Source organism: Trichoplax adhaerens, genomic scaffold (genome assembly GCF_000150275.1).
Source record: "Trichoplax adhaerens TRIADscaffold_5 genomic scaffold, whole genome shotgun sequence".
Taxonomy (NCBI): domain Eukaryota; kingdom Metazoa; phylum Placozoa; class Uniplacotomia; order Trichoplacea; family Trichoplacidae; genus Trichoplax; species Trichoplax adhaerens.
This window is the reverse complement of record NW_002060947.1, coordinates 3,539,661-3,555,959: the sequence shown is the minus strand read 5'-3', so window position 1 is coordinate 3,555,959 and position 16,299 is coordinate 3,539,661. Positions and strand designations below refer to the sequence as shown.

At 33.0% G+C, this 16,299-nt stretch overlaps 2 protein-coding genes across 2 annotated transcripts; both read left to right on the top strand.

Moving 5' to 3' along the window:
* Nucleotides 1-1,322: 1,322 nt before the first annotated feature.
* TRIADDRAFT_56468 (uncharacterized protein) lies at nt 1,323-5,436 on the top strand (the record flags this gene model as incomplete). The annotated part of the gene is made up of 9 exons (XM_002112844.1): nt 1,323-1,468; nt 1,966-2,056; nt 2,571-2,659; nt 2,881-2,964; nt 3,657-3,741; nt 3,923-4,183; nt 4,328-4,494; nt 4,805-4,986; nt 5,144-5,436. The coding sequence occupies 9 exons, from the start codon at nt 1,323-1,325 to the stop codon at nt 5,434-5,436; spliced, it is 1,398 nt and encodes a 465-aa protein (XP_002112880.1).
* Nucleotides 5,437-7,236: 1,800 nt separating this feature from the next.
* TRIADDRAFT_56467 (uncharacterized protein) lies at nt 7,237-11,843 on the top strand (the record flags this gene model as incomplete). Its single annotated transcript, XM_002112843.1, has 14 exons — nt 7,237-7,281; nt 8,224-8,373; nt 8,894-9,091; nt 9,182-9,271; nt 9,407-9,648; nt 9,763-9,883; nt 9,988-10,117; nt 10,246-10,350; nt 10,445-10,623; nt 10,724-10,833; nt 10,904-11,009; nt 11,127-11,240; nt 11,324-11,382; nt 11,486-11,843. The coding sequence occupies 14 exons, from the start codon at nt 7,237-7,239 to the stop codon at nt 11,841-11,843; spliced, it is 2,007 nt and encodes a 668-aa protein (XP_002112879.1).
* Nucleotides 11,844-16,299: the final 4,456 nt, after the last annotated feature.

Sequence of the window (16,299 nt, the reverse complement as noted above, 5' to 3'; positions counted from 1 at the left end):
CAAATTGTAGGTGACACACGCATAAAAGTAGGTTTTCAATCAAAACCTTAAAATGAATACAGGTAGATGCAGCCAGCTTTGATATTTTCACGCTAATTTTTAACCACGTATGTTATGTATAAGACTTGTTATGCATATGACTCTGATGCAGTATACTTATCATAAGTAATTTATGGGAAGGCAATCGAGAATAAAGTGATTTTGTGTTTAAAGCTACTTTAACGTGTTTAACTCTGTCAAGTATTATTGACCTAGTGTCACAATATAATACATAACAACGACACATACAACTTTCTATTTTCCTGTCCGTATTAGCTCAAGAATTACGATGTACTACATCGTTGATTGCCATTTATTTTTCAGTAAATACAATCACAGTTCGCAAACTGATATTTTGGGCGTGTACGCTGTCTGCTTATTGTCTTTGTTGACAGTATTACCAGTGAGTAGCGTTAGTTCGTTATTGACTGGTTGTAACGGTACTCTATATACCACGCTGACCATGCTGTGTAAAAGATCTGGATAGATTACAGTACCTTACCGTGGACCATAGACTACAAATATTTCTTGTAGTCCATGTATGGGCCAACTATAAGCCTTTTCTACTAGCGACTCTAATTTAGGGTCTCCTGAGTATTAAATTAAATTAAATTATTTATAGATATTTATCACTCATCAAGGGGTGGCCTTTGGCATCGTCCGTAAACTAAATTTACTACGTGCGTCTATTAACCAGTAAATTAATCTTGCTATTACCTACACTTTATTATCATAGTCTCCCAGTACTGGAATAGAGTTAATAATCCTCTATGTTTGCGATCATAAACATGCTGCATCAAGTATTACTGCTAGGTTCATAAACTGATTCGATTTCGCAAATGAAAGTTTAAAAAGGAGGACAAGCTATCAATCATCTTGGATACCACAATACGCGACATCTTACTAGCTGTGGGTCACATGTCACAAGTTTCAATCAATCATATTACAGATATTGTATTGTATCACCATATATAACACAGTGATATTAATTAAAGTGGATTAGATGCAGTTTAGGGATTTTATCCGCTTCTGGTTTATGTTTAATGATCGTGATCGTTAAATCTATGGACTGTATCTCATTAGCATTTTACACTGCTGCTTTACAGTTTTTGGCTTCAAATTCTTAGTTTAATCGTGAGAATACGGGTGTAACCCGCATCTTCAATTTTAGCGATAAAATTTGCAGTCGAAACTTCGCGGTTTGAAGTAATAAATTGGTATTTGTTCACATATCATTTAATGGTGCTTGTACACGTATTAGCAAGGCATTCGATACTATCGAAATGAATGATGATAACAAGTTAGGTAAACCTTTATTAAACCCAGTGGATAACGTTGGATATGGTTCAGAGATCAACTCTGAAGAATGCGAAGAATTACTGCCGGAAGACGAACGAACTGACACCGTTCATGAAGGCAAATTATTAAGGTCAGTATGTCTATTTTATTGTTTCGTCGATATACGAGTACTGTACAGTGTACAGTATATAAAATCAAAGAAAAGTTAAAATATTAAAGCTTGATACGAAACACCGCCGTTTTTACACTAGCTCTCTCTACTTTACGTTTACCACTTGACAGTCTCGGTTTTAAATTGGAATTGGCTATAATATTTTTCTTATTACCCTTCAAAATTAGTACGCTAGAACTGATTTTCTCTTCGTTCCATACACCATATATCTTTGATGTGAAATAGCATTTTTAATTTTGAAAAGATGAAATGATTGCGCTGCATTATATGTTTCCTTCATACGAAATTATTGTCCATTAAAAAAGATCTCACTTTCCGTTACTGTAAAAGTATTGTTTTCCCATACATTATATGATGTAATTATTATAATAGTAACTATCTTAATAGCACTGTAACAACACAATATTAAAAATTACCTGACTGTAATTGCCATATTTTAATCCTAATATAATTAGAGATTGGGAAGGATTTATGACTTTAGTAAAAGTCAATCTCGGAACCGGTATATTGGGTCTTCCGTTTGCTATGAAAAACTCCGGGTTATTGGTAAGTACTGTATACTCATACGTACAGTACAGAACATTACCTTAGACCGCAGTACTCGCTGTAAATTTGTGATTTACAACTTTTTGACAAATGTCAGATTTTCGAATAGCATAGCATACTGTTGTAGTTAGTTATATGATAGAATGAAAATCCCTTGAAAGCATATCGCTATACGGTATATTCGTATAACTATTTTGATTTTTCTCCTTTTTATGTCCGTAATACTGTACACTGTAAATTGATATGGTGCGTTCTTGTACTGTGCTTTCTCTACACTTGTCATTACGATCTTGATTGCAAGAATTTTATACTTTATCTTCATTACTGTATACAGTGTATAGTCGCCTGATTTATAATTTATCATTAAGCAACACACTACGATTGACCACTACGCTGTAAACCTGTGTGATGGGAAATTAATACAATGAACAATACTGCAGATATTGTACACTATACAGTATAGCGTATGCACTGTATCCATATTACTTACAGTACTGTATTTCCGCTTTTCTAGTTTGGACCAATTCTCCTTTTGTTTATGGCTGTCTTATCCACTCATTGTATGCATATGTTGGTTACAAGTAGTCAAATCATCAGCAAAAAGTAAGTCTTATATCGAACATTTATCTAAACATGCTCCTTCATAAATACAGTCGTATTACTGTATTTCAAAGAATATATATGAGTGTAGTAAATATTATCTAATTTATCATTTTAAATCTTACTAACGGTTTATAATAATAACAATCATACATTTACATAAGCGGTAGTGTGCCTTTGATGATATCAACTAAACTTATGAAACGGTCGTTTTTCCTATTTAGTGTTAAGGCACCATCTGTTGATTACGGAAAAACTGCTGAATTTAGCATTATTAAAATTTTTCCAAAGAAATCTTTTTATGCTAGGTTAGTTTAAAATATTGGCATGATAAAATCCATTCTATAAGGTAACATGCTGTCGTTAAACAGTCGATTACCATGTATTACATTATACTATACTACATTACAATAATTTGTTAACTGCGTTGAGATAATTCTTGTAAACAGTCCATAGTATAAAGAAATATAGATTTTTCAAGACAAAGTAGGCTTATGGCTTTTTTAGTTAAGAGTGTTGGAATGCATTACATAGCAAAATGATTATAGAGTTGATAAAGTGCGCTACTGGTAAAGTACACAACACTATGATTCTAGTTTAACCTTTTTGTAGTAATTTTTTATTTACTGCGGTATCTTATATCAGTTATCATAAAATCATTCCGGATGAGTTAATGAGTCAAGGCTTTCTAGAGGTGTTTAATGTTAAAATCATTGTGAGAGTAAATTACTGTGCAAAATACTTTAAAATAATCCAGTAAGCTTGCGTCAAAAGTTAAACGCACGAACAGTCAAGCTGTATTATAATAATTAATTTGTAGACTAGATCATTTTTTTATAAATAGGTATCGCGTTTAAATTTATTAATATTTAGGCTGTTTTATTATACGCCAAAAGGAAAATGCTTTAAAAATTATTTGTGACTACGGTTTGAAAGTAGGACTGTACTTGAAAAGTTTTAAACTTATAATTTCTATTTTGAAAACGTCCGCAAATGATAGAAAATTTGTCAATTGTGTAATTTGGATGATGCAGTATGGCTTTTGCGCAACATATATACTCTTTATGGCTGAAAATCTTAAGCAGGTAAATAAAAATTTTATGTAACAACATTTGACTCTGTAAAAATCTCATTGATTTATGTTACCATGTGATATTTCAATGTAGTTTACCTATATGTGATCTCTTTAGTACATGTGTTAGTAAGTGACTTGGTGTATGTGCGGGAGGCATTCAATTTTAAATCGCTCTATTCTTTATATAATAGTTAGTTGGTCATTTTGATGTAAAAATATGGATGCTGCTACTGGTGCCTCCCCTTATAGTTTTCAGTTACATCCGCTCACTGGACATCCTGTCTTACATGTCATTTTTCGCAAATATTTGCTTGGTTACTGGTTTAATCATTATTTACCAGTATATATTTCAAGGCATTCATCATATAGAAAAGCTACCACTAATTGCATCACTTGATGCTATTCCCCTATCGTTTGGAAGTATCATTTTTGCTTTTGAAGGCATATGTGCTGTGAGTAATATCTTTTTATAGTGGATAGAACTATGATTTTTATTATTCTAGCCCTTTAGTAGACATTTCGTTGTAGATTGTCGTAATTAGTAATAAATATGGAGTCACTTTATGAGTTTATAGACATAACTGCTTCTGTTGTAGGTTCTTCCACTAGAAAATAGGATGAAAAAGCCTAAGAATTTTAGTAAAGTTTTATGGGCAGCACAGACTTTTATTACAATCTGCTACATGTTGATGGCTGTTGGGGGTTATCTTCGTTACGGCTCTTATAGTCTGGGTAGCATTACACTTAATTTACCAAAAACACCGTAAGTGAATTACATAATACGGTATTTCATCCGACTAAAATTTTGATAAGTCTATATTTTTCATTTTTCCAAAATTGTTATTAAACTCAGAATGGCATTCAACTCCTACTTTGGTGTTATGTTTGTTTATCGCCTTAGATCTTTTAGTATAATTATTCTAAATATATTAACTCTATTCCCTGTTAGCTTTGCTATAGTGTTTATTATACATTTCAACTCCCAAGACAAATTATCAAACAAATGTAAATCCCACATTGCGAAATAACTGCTCAAAAGGGATCTGATGATTTTATTTATCCGCTTATTTCAGTCTATATCTAAGTGTTCGTGGTCTGTATGCTATAAGCATCTTCCTCTCATATTTGCTGCAATTTTACGTCCCAGCGAACCTGGTTTTGACACACTTGTCACGTAATGCATTAGCTGAGGCTGGTGAGATCAAAAAAGGATCAATTGATCTAGCATATCGAACTATAATGGTCATAGTAACAGGTAAATAGTGTAGTTCTTAGTTTTTATTAATTTTAGGATCTTAAGCATAAGCACAGTAGTAGCTCTTATAGCAGCAGTACAGTGTGCTGTACGAGATACGAGAGTGATAATTTAATATGTATCAATGATATTAACGTGGTTATATCAATCTAATTAGCTGCTCTAGCGATTGCAGTTCCTAAGCTTGGTTTATTTATTTCATTAATTGGAGCTTTTTTGGGCAGCATGGCGTGCCTGGTTTTCCCTGCTTTGATCGAGATTGGAACACATTATTCGTATTGTCCTCCTGTTTCCAAATGGATGATCTTGAAAGACATTATTATTATCATTTTGGGCTGCTTATGTGGTATCACTGGAACAAGTGTGACTATTTATCGTTTAGTTCTGGCTTTCAATGGTCATACAATTCATCATAATAGTTTGGCCAATGTTACTCTGAATTTATTCTAACAAAAGATAGAATATCTGATTAATGGTTTAATATTTAACTGCGATTTCAGCTGTAACTAGCCTGAGTCATTGCTATCGTATGCGCTCATATACATCCTCGTATGAGAGACTGTTACCTTACTACCTTATACCAGTTATGTAGCGCTATTAACAATAACTAAAATAGAGAAGCTCTGATGGCCTAGTTATCATTATTTATTATTTATATTGTAATCACTATACCTGTACTGTATGTAAGAGTAAATTTGTATATATAAACGAGTACTGCAGTAATTTAGCACATTAATTTTCTTTATTAATTATCAGCAATGCAAGTTTATTTAAATCATATAGGGTTAAAAGCAGTTGTAATGCCGAGTTTATCGTTCCATTGAACGAGTATTTTGTCTAGCAACGATAATTATACACGTATATAATTATAATTATTAAACTAACAAGGGTCATGATAGACCAAGATCTCAATAAATAAGTTATTACTATACAAAGGAATTTTCCTACAGCGGCAGTTTTACATAAATCTCGGGTTCGATCACTTGATTACATGAATTATGGAGTTGAGACAACGTAGATTACTGAAAGATCTTAGCAGTTCATGATGGAGCGCATTATCTGCATGTTTTACGTCATGTTTACCGCGTCGTCTGAAAACTATCTGCAATTTACTGTAATCGCAGATTACCGTTGCTGAGGTAGGGATGATGTATGGCTGGAATACGCGCGATGGAATTTATTTATTTAGAGTTAAAAATTCACGGCTAACTTTGCCGTCGCTCGTTGATATCTAAAACTTGAGCTACGGAATAAAATGTTGATAGAATTGCCCAAATTTTGTGTATGAATTCTAGTAAGTAAAAGCCATGGTTTGAGATGTTGAAACATCAAGTTTGAATACTGTACTGTATGTTGGCAGCGGTACACTCTCCTGTACTGTACTGTACATTTAAGTGTACAATACTGTCCACTATTCGCATCCAAATTAGCTATAAACTGCTGCTAAGCTACAGTATGTCTCTAGTTCTAGACTGAGACGAGAGAAAGCTGTTTCAGAGAGGAGAACTTTATTACTCTAAGTCCGTCAGGTTCAAGGTTCATTAGAGAGAGAGAGATGCTGCTACACAGAGAAAGGATTCTCAATCGATGTACTGTACACAGTATAATAGATTGTGACCTACTGTATTACGGTTCTACTTCTAGTTGTAGTACGTTAGTGTTCAGTACTGTACGCATTATCATCATGATTTATCAGGTACCTGATTAGTACAGATAAATGGGCAATAATACAGTGTATTAATAAATAATAATATACAGTAAATGTAGTGTACTGTACAGTACAGTACACTGTACAGTACGTTGTCTACAGTATAAAGTACTGTGCATTGTGAGTGTACAGTACTGTACTGTATGATCGTTTCTGAGAGGTCCCTGAATGACTGCAATCACGGTCTTTTATTAGTGGTGGCTAATTCATACTAAGTCGCAACGTGTACTGTACCTGATTAGTACAGTACAGTACTGTACTGTACTGTACACTTGTACTGTACGATCGTTTCTGAGAGGTCCATGAATGACTGTAATCACGGTCTTTTAGTGGTGGCGTAATCCATACAGTACAGTACTAAGTCGCAACGTGTACCTGATTAGTACTGTAGATAAATGGGCAATAATACTGTACGGTACGATCGTTTCTGAGAGGTCTATGAATGACTGTAATCACGGTCTTTTAATAGTAGTGGCATAATCCATACTAAGCCACAACGTGTTGACCCTTCACTTTCCCTTGACATCCCGGTAAATTAGCGCATGAGGAAGAGAATGGAAGATCTACTTAAAAGGACGTCCAACACGGTTAGAACATTTTCAATATACGCACTATACTGTGCATGTAAATAGATGATATAATAGAACTGTATGCCGTATGAAGGACTAAATCTGGAATCTCTGCCTATTGCCAGTAGGAAATTGCCAACAGTACTGTAGTAAATCAACACTGTTGTGTGGCTTTGAAAACTCGTTAGCTTCTTGAATCATCAATACAGCTTTATTAGCGAGTTTTATTCACCATTAGGGATGTTGCCAGTTTACTGCACTGTAAATGATAGACTTGTACAGTTATGTACTGTAGATTATAAATTAACCATAGAGATAAAAAAAAGGGGAATTGAATCTGTAAGAATAGAAATTTACGAAATTTGCTCTCGTGTAATGCCAAACTTTTCTAAACCTTTATCCGATTCAGCACAGTATGGACAACTTCACCTTTTATTGATGAGTAATATCAGACAGTATGAAAATCTTCATTTCTTTATCGGATAAAGTAAAGTGCTACAGTAAAGCTGTCTTGCGTTTCTCATCATTAAACTATGAAAGGCCGTATATTTGTATAGTATAGTTATTGGCCAATTCTTAGCTTTTTACAGTTACAGGTAGTTAATTACGTATACTGCTAGATTTTTGGCAAACCATCTTAGTATAGGTTTTTCGTACACTTTGCTGAACAAAAGCGCAGCATATTTTACAGTAAGTAAAGATGGTTATACACTTTATACTGTAGTGATTTTTCGGATATATCTTATGAAAGCAACGGTCAAATAGGTCATTCCTTTAGTTCCGCCTGTACCTATTTGAAAATACGTACCATGTCGTATTTATGTTATACTTATTATACGGTAATAGGTACATGAGAATAAGCTAATTAGTTGTAACTCTAAATTTAAATTTAAAAGGGTCACATTACAGTGCCTAACTATTGTCAACCATTATAACAATTGATGCTTGTAACTATCTTAGGAAGCAGAAATCGAAGAATTAAAAAAGTTAATCCAGCAGTTGGAAAAGGATGCGGATCCAAGCAGCCAAGGCAAAGCTACAGATATGATTGTGAATGATCTAAAATCTCAGAATGACAGATTAAGATATCGAATTTATCATTTGAATCTGGTAATTATCTAGCAGTTGAAATAATATATGCTATCTCTTCGTATTCAATTGAATAAAAATCTTGACTTAATTATATAATTGTGATTCGGATCAGGCCAACTTCTGATTGTCGTGCAATATAATATTAGAATATGAGGGATAACAATAATAAAAATTTGTTTATATCGTTGTAATCTAATAGTACTGCTATAGCAAAATTTATTTAATTTTTAATTTTACTCAAATGCAAGTAAAGAAATTTACTATAGACAGACTGTAATACAGAGTAAGACTCGTACTATTATGATCTATTGGTGTGTTACCGTTTGATCTATAGTACTCTGTAAAGTGGTCATGATAACTGCTATATAATGGTTTATAAGCTGTGCTCAATGGCAGCTTCGGATGGCATACCTTGTTCCCAGATTTTAAATCCCTTGCATTACTAATCATTACATCTTGTGCTTACCGTGTTTTAACGAGTGTCAAACTTCGCAGTTGGAATTGCGCTTTTAAATCTCTGATTTGTAACATAAAATAGAGTATCAAAAAGGAAGAGGAAGCTCTGCAAGCTTCAAAGCGTAAAGCTATGCCAAATATTCAAAAGGTCGTACAAGGAATTTTTGAACAGGCAATCGTAAAAGCATTTCCAGATGTATCGATTTCTGCAATCGTACACTCTTCTACTCAAGAAAGATTTGGAGATTACCAATGCAATAATGCTATGATCCTTTCAAAGGTGAAATTAGAATGTAGTCTTGCTCATACAATCCCATTAATAGTATAATTTTAGCTTAAATCGCATCTAATTAACATGTCCAACTTTCAGGTGTTGAAAGAAAACGGTAAATCTTTATCTCCACGTAGTGTTGCTGAACAGATTATTCAGCATCTCCCAGCGAATGACGTATTGGAAAAGGTACCACTTTATATTAAATTATTTCAATCGTTGAATAATTTTGATTTTGATATGACTATAAGACTTGTGTAAAGGTGTTTATATTGTACAATAAAACCCAAAATTTTAAACGATAAAAATCTCTTTTCGTAATAGACTGAAATAGCTGGACCTGGTTTTATCAATATCACTATCAAGAAGCATTTTATCTTATCGTTACTAAGCGACATTATCATGTATGGAGTAAGACCCCCGGTCATGAATCGAAAAATGCGCGTTCTTGTCGATTTTTCTTCTCCAAATGTTGCTAAAGAGATGCATGTTGGACATCTTAGATCTACCATAATAGGGGACAGTATTTCTAGACTGTTGGAATTTGTCGGACATGACGTTGTGCGGTAAGGCGTAATTTTACAGACTAACTTTGGCCTACTGATTTTGTAATGGTCATGTATCTGTGTACATTAATTAGAATAAATTCTCTAAACGAGATAACTTCATTTTAAATATAGAATCAGCCACCTAGGTGATTGGGGGACCCAGTTTGGAATGCTAATAGCTCATCTTCGTGACACTTTCCCAAAATATTTAAACCAATCACCTCCAATCGCAGACTTGCAGGCTTTCTATAAGGTTTTCATATATTGTATATATAATTCACCTTATATGACTTTCGTAGTTGAGCAACTACATTACGTTATTTTTATTACAAATTTTCGATTCCCTTGATTTTACAGGCTGCGAAAGTGCGATTTGATGAAGATGCAGTATTTAAAAAAAGAGCGTATGAAGCTGTTGTGAAACTACAGGCCCGTGAAAGTGATTATTTTAAAGCGTGGGAGATGATATGTGATGTATCAAAGAACGGTAGGCCTAAAATCTTTATCAAATATCATAGGTTTACTGTTCGGAATCTATCAATACATCTGATTTGATAACCGTTGAAGTTTAAAAAGTAACTTACTCGTATATCCCTGATCTGGAATTTATCGTAGAATTTGAAAAAATCTATCAGCGGCTTGGCGTGAAAGTAGTCAATCGTGGTGAATCTTTTTATCAGGATATGATGATTGATGTCGTTAAAGATCTAGATACACGAGGTAACTGATACATTGTAATAATGGACAGTTTATTTGGCGATGACTTTGCAATATACTCGTGAGCATCTGATCTTTGGTTACAATTCGTTTAAAGGTCTACTTGAGCTTGATGAAGGAAGAAAAATATTGAAAGTACCTAATATAAAAGTACCATTAACGATCGTTAAATCAGATGGAGGCTTCACTTATGATACCTCCGATATGGCTGCGATGAGACAACGAGTTATGGATGAAAAGGCAGATTGGCTGATTTACATTACTGATGGAGGACAGGTTCGCAGATTTTTATACTCATGTTACTTTATTAGTATGTCACTGTGAAGGATACTATTTAAAAACTTGTGTAGTGATAGTTTGCGTCTATTAATGCTAGGGCCTGCATTTCGAGATCATATTTTCAGCTAGCGAAGCTGTTGGATACGTTAACAGAAAACACGTTCGCGTAGTTCATGTTCCTTTTGGAGTTGTTTTAGGAGAAGACAAGTTAGTCGGATAGATTACTGATAATAGATCTCACTTCGACTATTCCTAATACCTGTATACAACTTATCAGGAAAAAATTTAAGACTCGATCTACTGATACCGTCCGCTTGGTTGATCTATTAGATGAAGGAATTCGAAGAGCAAAAGCAAAGCTAATTGATAAAGGAAGAGATAAGGTGGGTTCGAGGCATGTTTTTTGGTTAAAAGTTTATAACTGCAGCATGTCCTTCACATATAGCATGTATTAAAATTTACAAAAATTTATTTAATTTATTGTTTAAATGATGATGCAGGTTTTATCGAAAGAAGAGTTGGAAGTTGCTGCTAAAGCTGTCGCCTATGGGTGTATCAAATATGCTGATTTATCGCGTAACAGAACAGGCGACTATATTTTCTCCTTCGATAAGGTATTAACTCTGTCGTATTTTTTTATGATATTTTCCCACTATTACGCACATAATTTTACAAACAGCTACTAACTCTCTTACAGATGCTTGATGACAAAGGTAATACGGCCGTATACCTGTTATATGCTCTAACCCGCATTAGGTAAGTATGCTTACACGCGCTGGTTTTATATCGCAATGATATAGCATGAAATCTTTTGTGAGCATCATTTGTGATAAATTCGTAATTGACTCTATATTAATAGGTCTATTGCAAGATTGGCTAATGTTAGCTCTTCAGAACTGACGAAAGTTGCTGAAAGTGCTTCGATTGAATTTGATCATCCTAAAGAGTGGAAATTAGCTAAACTAATATTACGATTTCCTGAGATTCTAGAGAAAATTTTAGATGACTTATTGTTACATCCGCTATGCGATTTTATGTACGAGTTATCTTGTACTTTTACTGAATTCTATGATACCTGCTATTGCATTGAGAAAGATAGGAAAACGGGCGAAATTTTAAAGATTAATATGAATCGATTAATATTGTGTGAAGCAACTGCTATGATTATGGAAAAATCTTTTCATTTACTTGGCATTGACGGTGTAGATAAAATGTAATGCAGTAAAACTATTAGTTTGAATGTTATTATATACTATTATGTCTTTAATATTTACTTGTATTCCTAAAAGTAGCCATTATTTTACCTTCATGATAGCCATTAGAATATTCATTACTAAATTCTAACTATTGTTTACAACGATCAAATGGTATATTTTTTTATCAGATCGTTTCTGCTAGTTTCACAATTTGCAAATTTATCATATCTCTAAAATCTGGAAAGCAATTGCTTGCACGATATTCGTATATATAGTCTATTTGACAAAGAATTTCAACCAGGAACGTGACTTATACTTGTACAATAGATGCAAGTAAAAATTTACCGGTTATCGTAGTTTGCCTAAATATTGTAGAATTTTTATTCCAGCCTAGTTGTTGGAATATTATCGTAATTATATTAAAAAATTTGGTTCCGGTTTTAAGACACGTTATGGTTATGATTGAATATTGTAATATCAAGAAAGATATCACAAGTAAATTGAGAAATGCCCGAGTCATATGACATTTAGAAATTATTTTTGGTATCTTTTTGTTGTGATATCGCACAACAGTAAACACAAAATATCAGGTAAATCGAGAAGCGAAGGAATGAGATAAAACGTTCAATAATTTATATAATCAAGACATTTTCTCTTAGAAAGAATACTTGGTAACTACCACGCTTTAAAAAATTGATCTCTCCGTAAGCTTGCAAGCTCTGAGGTATCCAGAAATTGCACGTAGAACAGTAGAAATACATGCAAGAAGAATTTAAATGAGACGTTAAATCAATTTTATCTGACTACTTCATTAACCATTATACAAACAGTCTATTATTGGACTTACAATGGCTAAAGTGTTACCTAGTAACAACTACTATACTATTTCAGCAGTTACTTGTTACGAGTCTAATGGCTACTTCTATTGTCTTTTTGTATAATTTAGCCTTGCAAATATAAAGGGGCGATTATGACTTATTGATTTCAATAACAGATGAGGAGGTTTCTCCTACTACAAAAGTACAGTAGTGGATAGTAATTTTCGATAGTTCATCTGACTTGATCGTGAAATTAATACGACGTTATTCACAAAAAACTGAACAAGGAGTTTGATTAGCCTGCAGCAGATATTAAAGATCAGGCTAAAACGGTAAGCGATAACTGAAAATAAGTATACTGCAATAAGTGAACAATTCGATGATCTTTGATTGGTAGTTATTGCAGTATTCCGTAGACTTTAAAACTGTAAGGAAAGTAATTTACCATAGTGATTGCAACTTTAAGATCAAGAATAGACCAGGAATCATTATTTTAGAAAGCAGAAAACACATAAATTTATCATCATGCTGTGTATTTGTTATAAAATATTGGTACGCACCAAAATTTCGAATGATGCCGTTACCAGGGACTTATTAAAACTCTCAAGAGATTTTTTACTCATTTATGATCGAGTTAGTAGTGAAAAATCAAATCTATCACAATTATGTAGTGCCAATAGTTTTCATAGGAGCAGTATCTCAGTCAAGCTTACTCCTTGTGGAATTGTATCGATGTTTTAAAAAGGTCAATCATTCAAGAGCGTGTCATGACGTCTAAAAGAGCCGATTTGTTCCATCAATCGACGAGAATTTTTACATGCCGATCCAATTTTAATCTAGTCATGAGCACAAATTAGCATGATTTTATAAGCGGTTACAGCAAGTAGAACCGTTATTAAATTACGGTCATTCATTCATCAGTACTAATATTTTTTTTTTAACTGTCCGTTTTATCTCGCATCAAATACAGATTTGGTTTATGTACTTATAGATCCATCCGTGTTTATTGGTTACGTAATTTATTTAAAGTGGAGAAATGAACCTTATGAGATGCTCGAAATTAAATAGAAGAGTGAAATTTATTAGAAAGTATTCTAATATCTGTATACAGTTTAAACAGTTATTATAATGAGGAGTCTAGTTACTAATAAGAGGACTGAAAGTAAATTTTAATTCCTTCAAGGAGTTTGATAGTGTACAGTACAGCGTGCGTAAGTGTACGATATGGGGATGATCCATTAAAGAAGATAGGCATTTGTTAGTAACTTAAAGATTGAGAATTCCTTACTTTCGAAAGTCTAAAGATGTAGTGACTAAGAACTTCGGATTATGATAGTCATCATAGGATATCATAATTAGTATTTTATGACTATACAAAACTAACAACTCCTGACGAAAAATACTTTATTAATCGCTTCATTTCATGATCATTAAATTTTGAAATACAAAGTGTTAGAAGAAAGTAGTTTGCTACTTTTAACAAGGTTTATAGTTAGAATAGTAGATTTAGAGCAGTTATTCATGAATAACTACGGTACTATCACGATTGCTTATTCGTTTTAGAAGAACGCTCGCTTGGACCGATGATAACGACGACATCAAAATGATGAGCGTTAACTTCATGCACATCGTTATAGTTAGACCATACGGCATATCTGTGCCTGATAAATAATAAATAATTACATAAATAGACGTAAAAATGGAGTTCAAAATTTTTATTCCACTATGCTCATCATAACAGTAAAGAATACTAATTTTGTATTAATTTAGACAAGGCCTTTAGAAGATAATAGTAAGCCTATAGATATTTATTTTTATAGCAAATTTTAATTTAAATACATACTTTAATAACTACTGACTAGTACATTATTATACGTGTATGTGCGTATTACGACTGGATTACGATTATTATTCTACTTGATGACGATTCTCCGATTACGTCTAAAAATTTAGTTGGTCATCAAATAGAATCATGGTTATAAAAATCATATAGTATTACTCAACCTGACAATAAATAGCTTTGATATCGACGTTTAAAACAATCACGAAAATCTTGGTTAAACAGCTAAAAATAGATTAATGAGTTTATTCTCGGCTTTGTATTTTGACTTCATGATCGCTCTATTGATTTAAATTACGAAGTACAGGACAGCAATAAATCATTTATTTGCTCAATCAGGAAAAGTACATTTGCTCTCTTATTAATACTGATGATATGCCGATACATAATCGGTAGTAATAGCTAATAAGCACAGTACTTTCAGTTCATTCAACTTGAAATGATCGAATTCAGCTAAGATGAGTAGATTTGTTAGTTTACTTTGGAAGCTATCAAGTTTGATCAATAGTAATCACCTGAAGTTACCGCAAAATTTGCCCAGTATTCCCTGTGTTCGGTCAGTAGAGAAAAATGAAAACTTAAAAGGACTTGAGCTCTAAATTTCCGTAGAATCTCTTAATGATTACATCTTTACAATGCCCTTCTACGGGTAGTAAATTTGAGTTTGCAAAAAGACTAACTTATTATCCGGAGTCCACCAGAGTTTACCATAATGGAGTTGACTGTAATGGAGCTTACTCTGCCTGCCAATTAGCCCAATGAATTCTATGAAGGTCTGTCGAAAGGATAAATTGCTTGGGTTTAGTCTCACTGGCTAGCTTCCCATACAGTAAGATTAAAAATTAGATATCAATTTACATGAATTTGAGCCGGAAGGTGACCCAACTAAAATTTATCAGATAGTGTCGAATTTTACTTTTTCCATCACTTTATTTACTTTTCCCTGTTATTAAATAATAGAAAAAATCAAATATGAATACATCGTTCATAAACTTTTAGCATGTAGTACACATTTCTAGATAACTGTGATACAAAAATGAGTCCAATAGTACAGAAAACAAGATTGAAAGCAATGTTAAAAATGATTCGAAGTTGGCTGGGCGAAATGAAACTATATATCACTCAAAATTTTTTATGTAGCATTTAAACCTGTTCTTGACTTAAGAAGATCGGGTTATTCTATATAAATAGTACGAAGCATCGTTTCTGGATTACTGCCAAGTGATTATGGCAGTTTTTACTTTAATTTTTTTGTCCATAATCAATAAAAGGGTTCTTTACGTGACGAAATTATGTAAATTTAAAAATCTCTCTTCCTTTCTGAGTTTTGATATAACTCACTTAGATGCTTTAAAAGGGGCGACGGCTGAGAATAAAGAGGAGATATGGATACGTATAAATTTCTCCTTCGATCGTGATTACGACTCTAGAGATTTTTCGCTATTGGCTACAAGTCATCAATTTGGTAGCTAAACTGTGCTAAATTGGGGACATATTATAACTTCGAAAAGAGTGAAACCTACAAAATCGAATTTTCTCTCAAATTAATTATATTTCAAACTAATTTCTTACAGTTTTGCCTTTTTATAAATTTTGAGATCGATGGTCATAACTGCGACATTACATTACTAGAATTACCAAATATATCAACTATTCTAAGATAGCTATGTATAGATATTATTCAGCATAACAACTCAATACAGTATGGCTCTATAATAATATTATTCTATCCAATTTATTTATTCAGTGCTCCAATCGTTGTTGATATTCCTTCGGCAACTGACTTAATATTTTATCAGGTAAGATCGGACCGTAACTT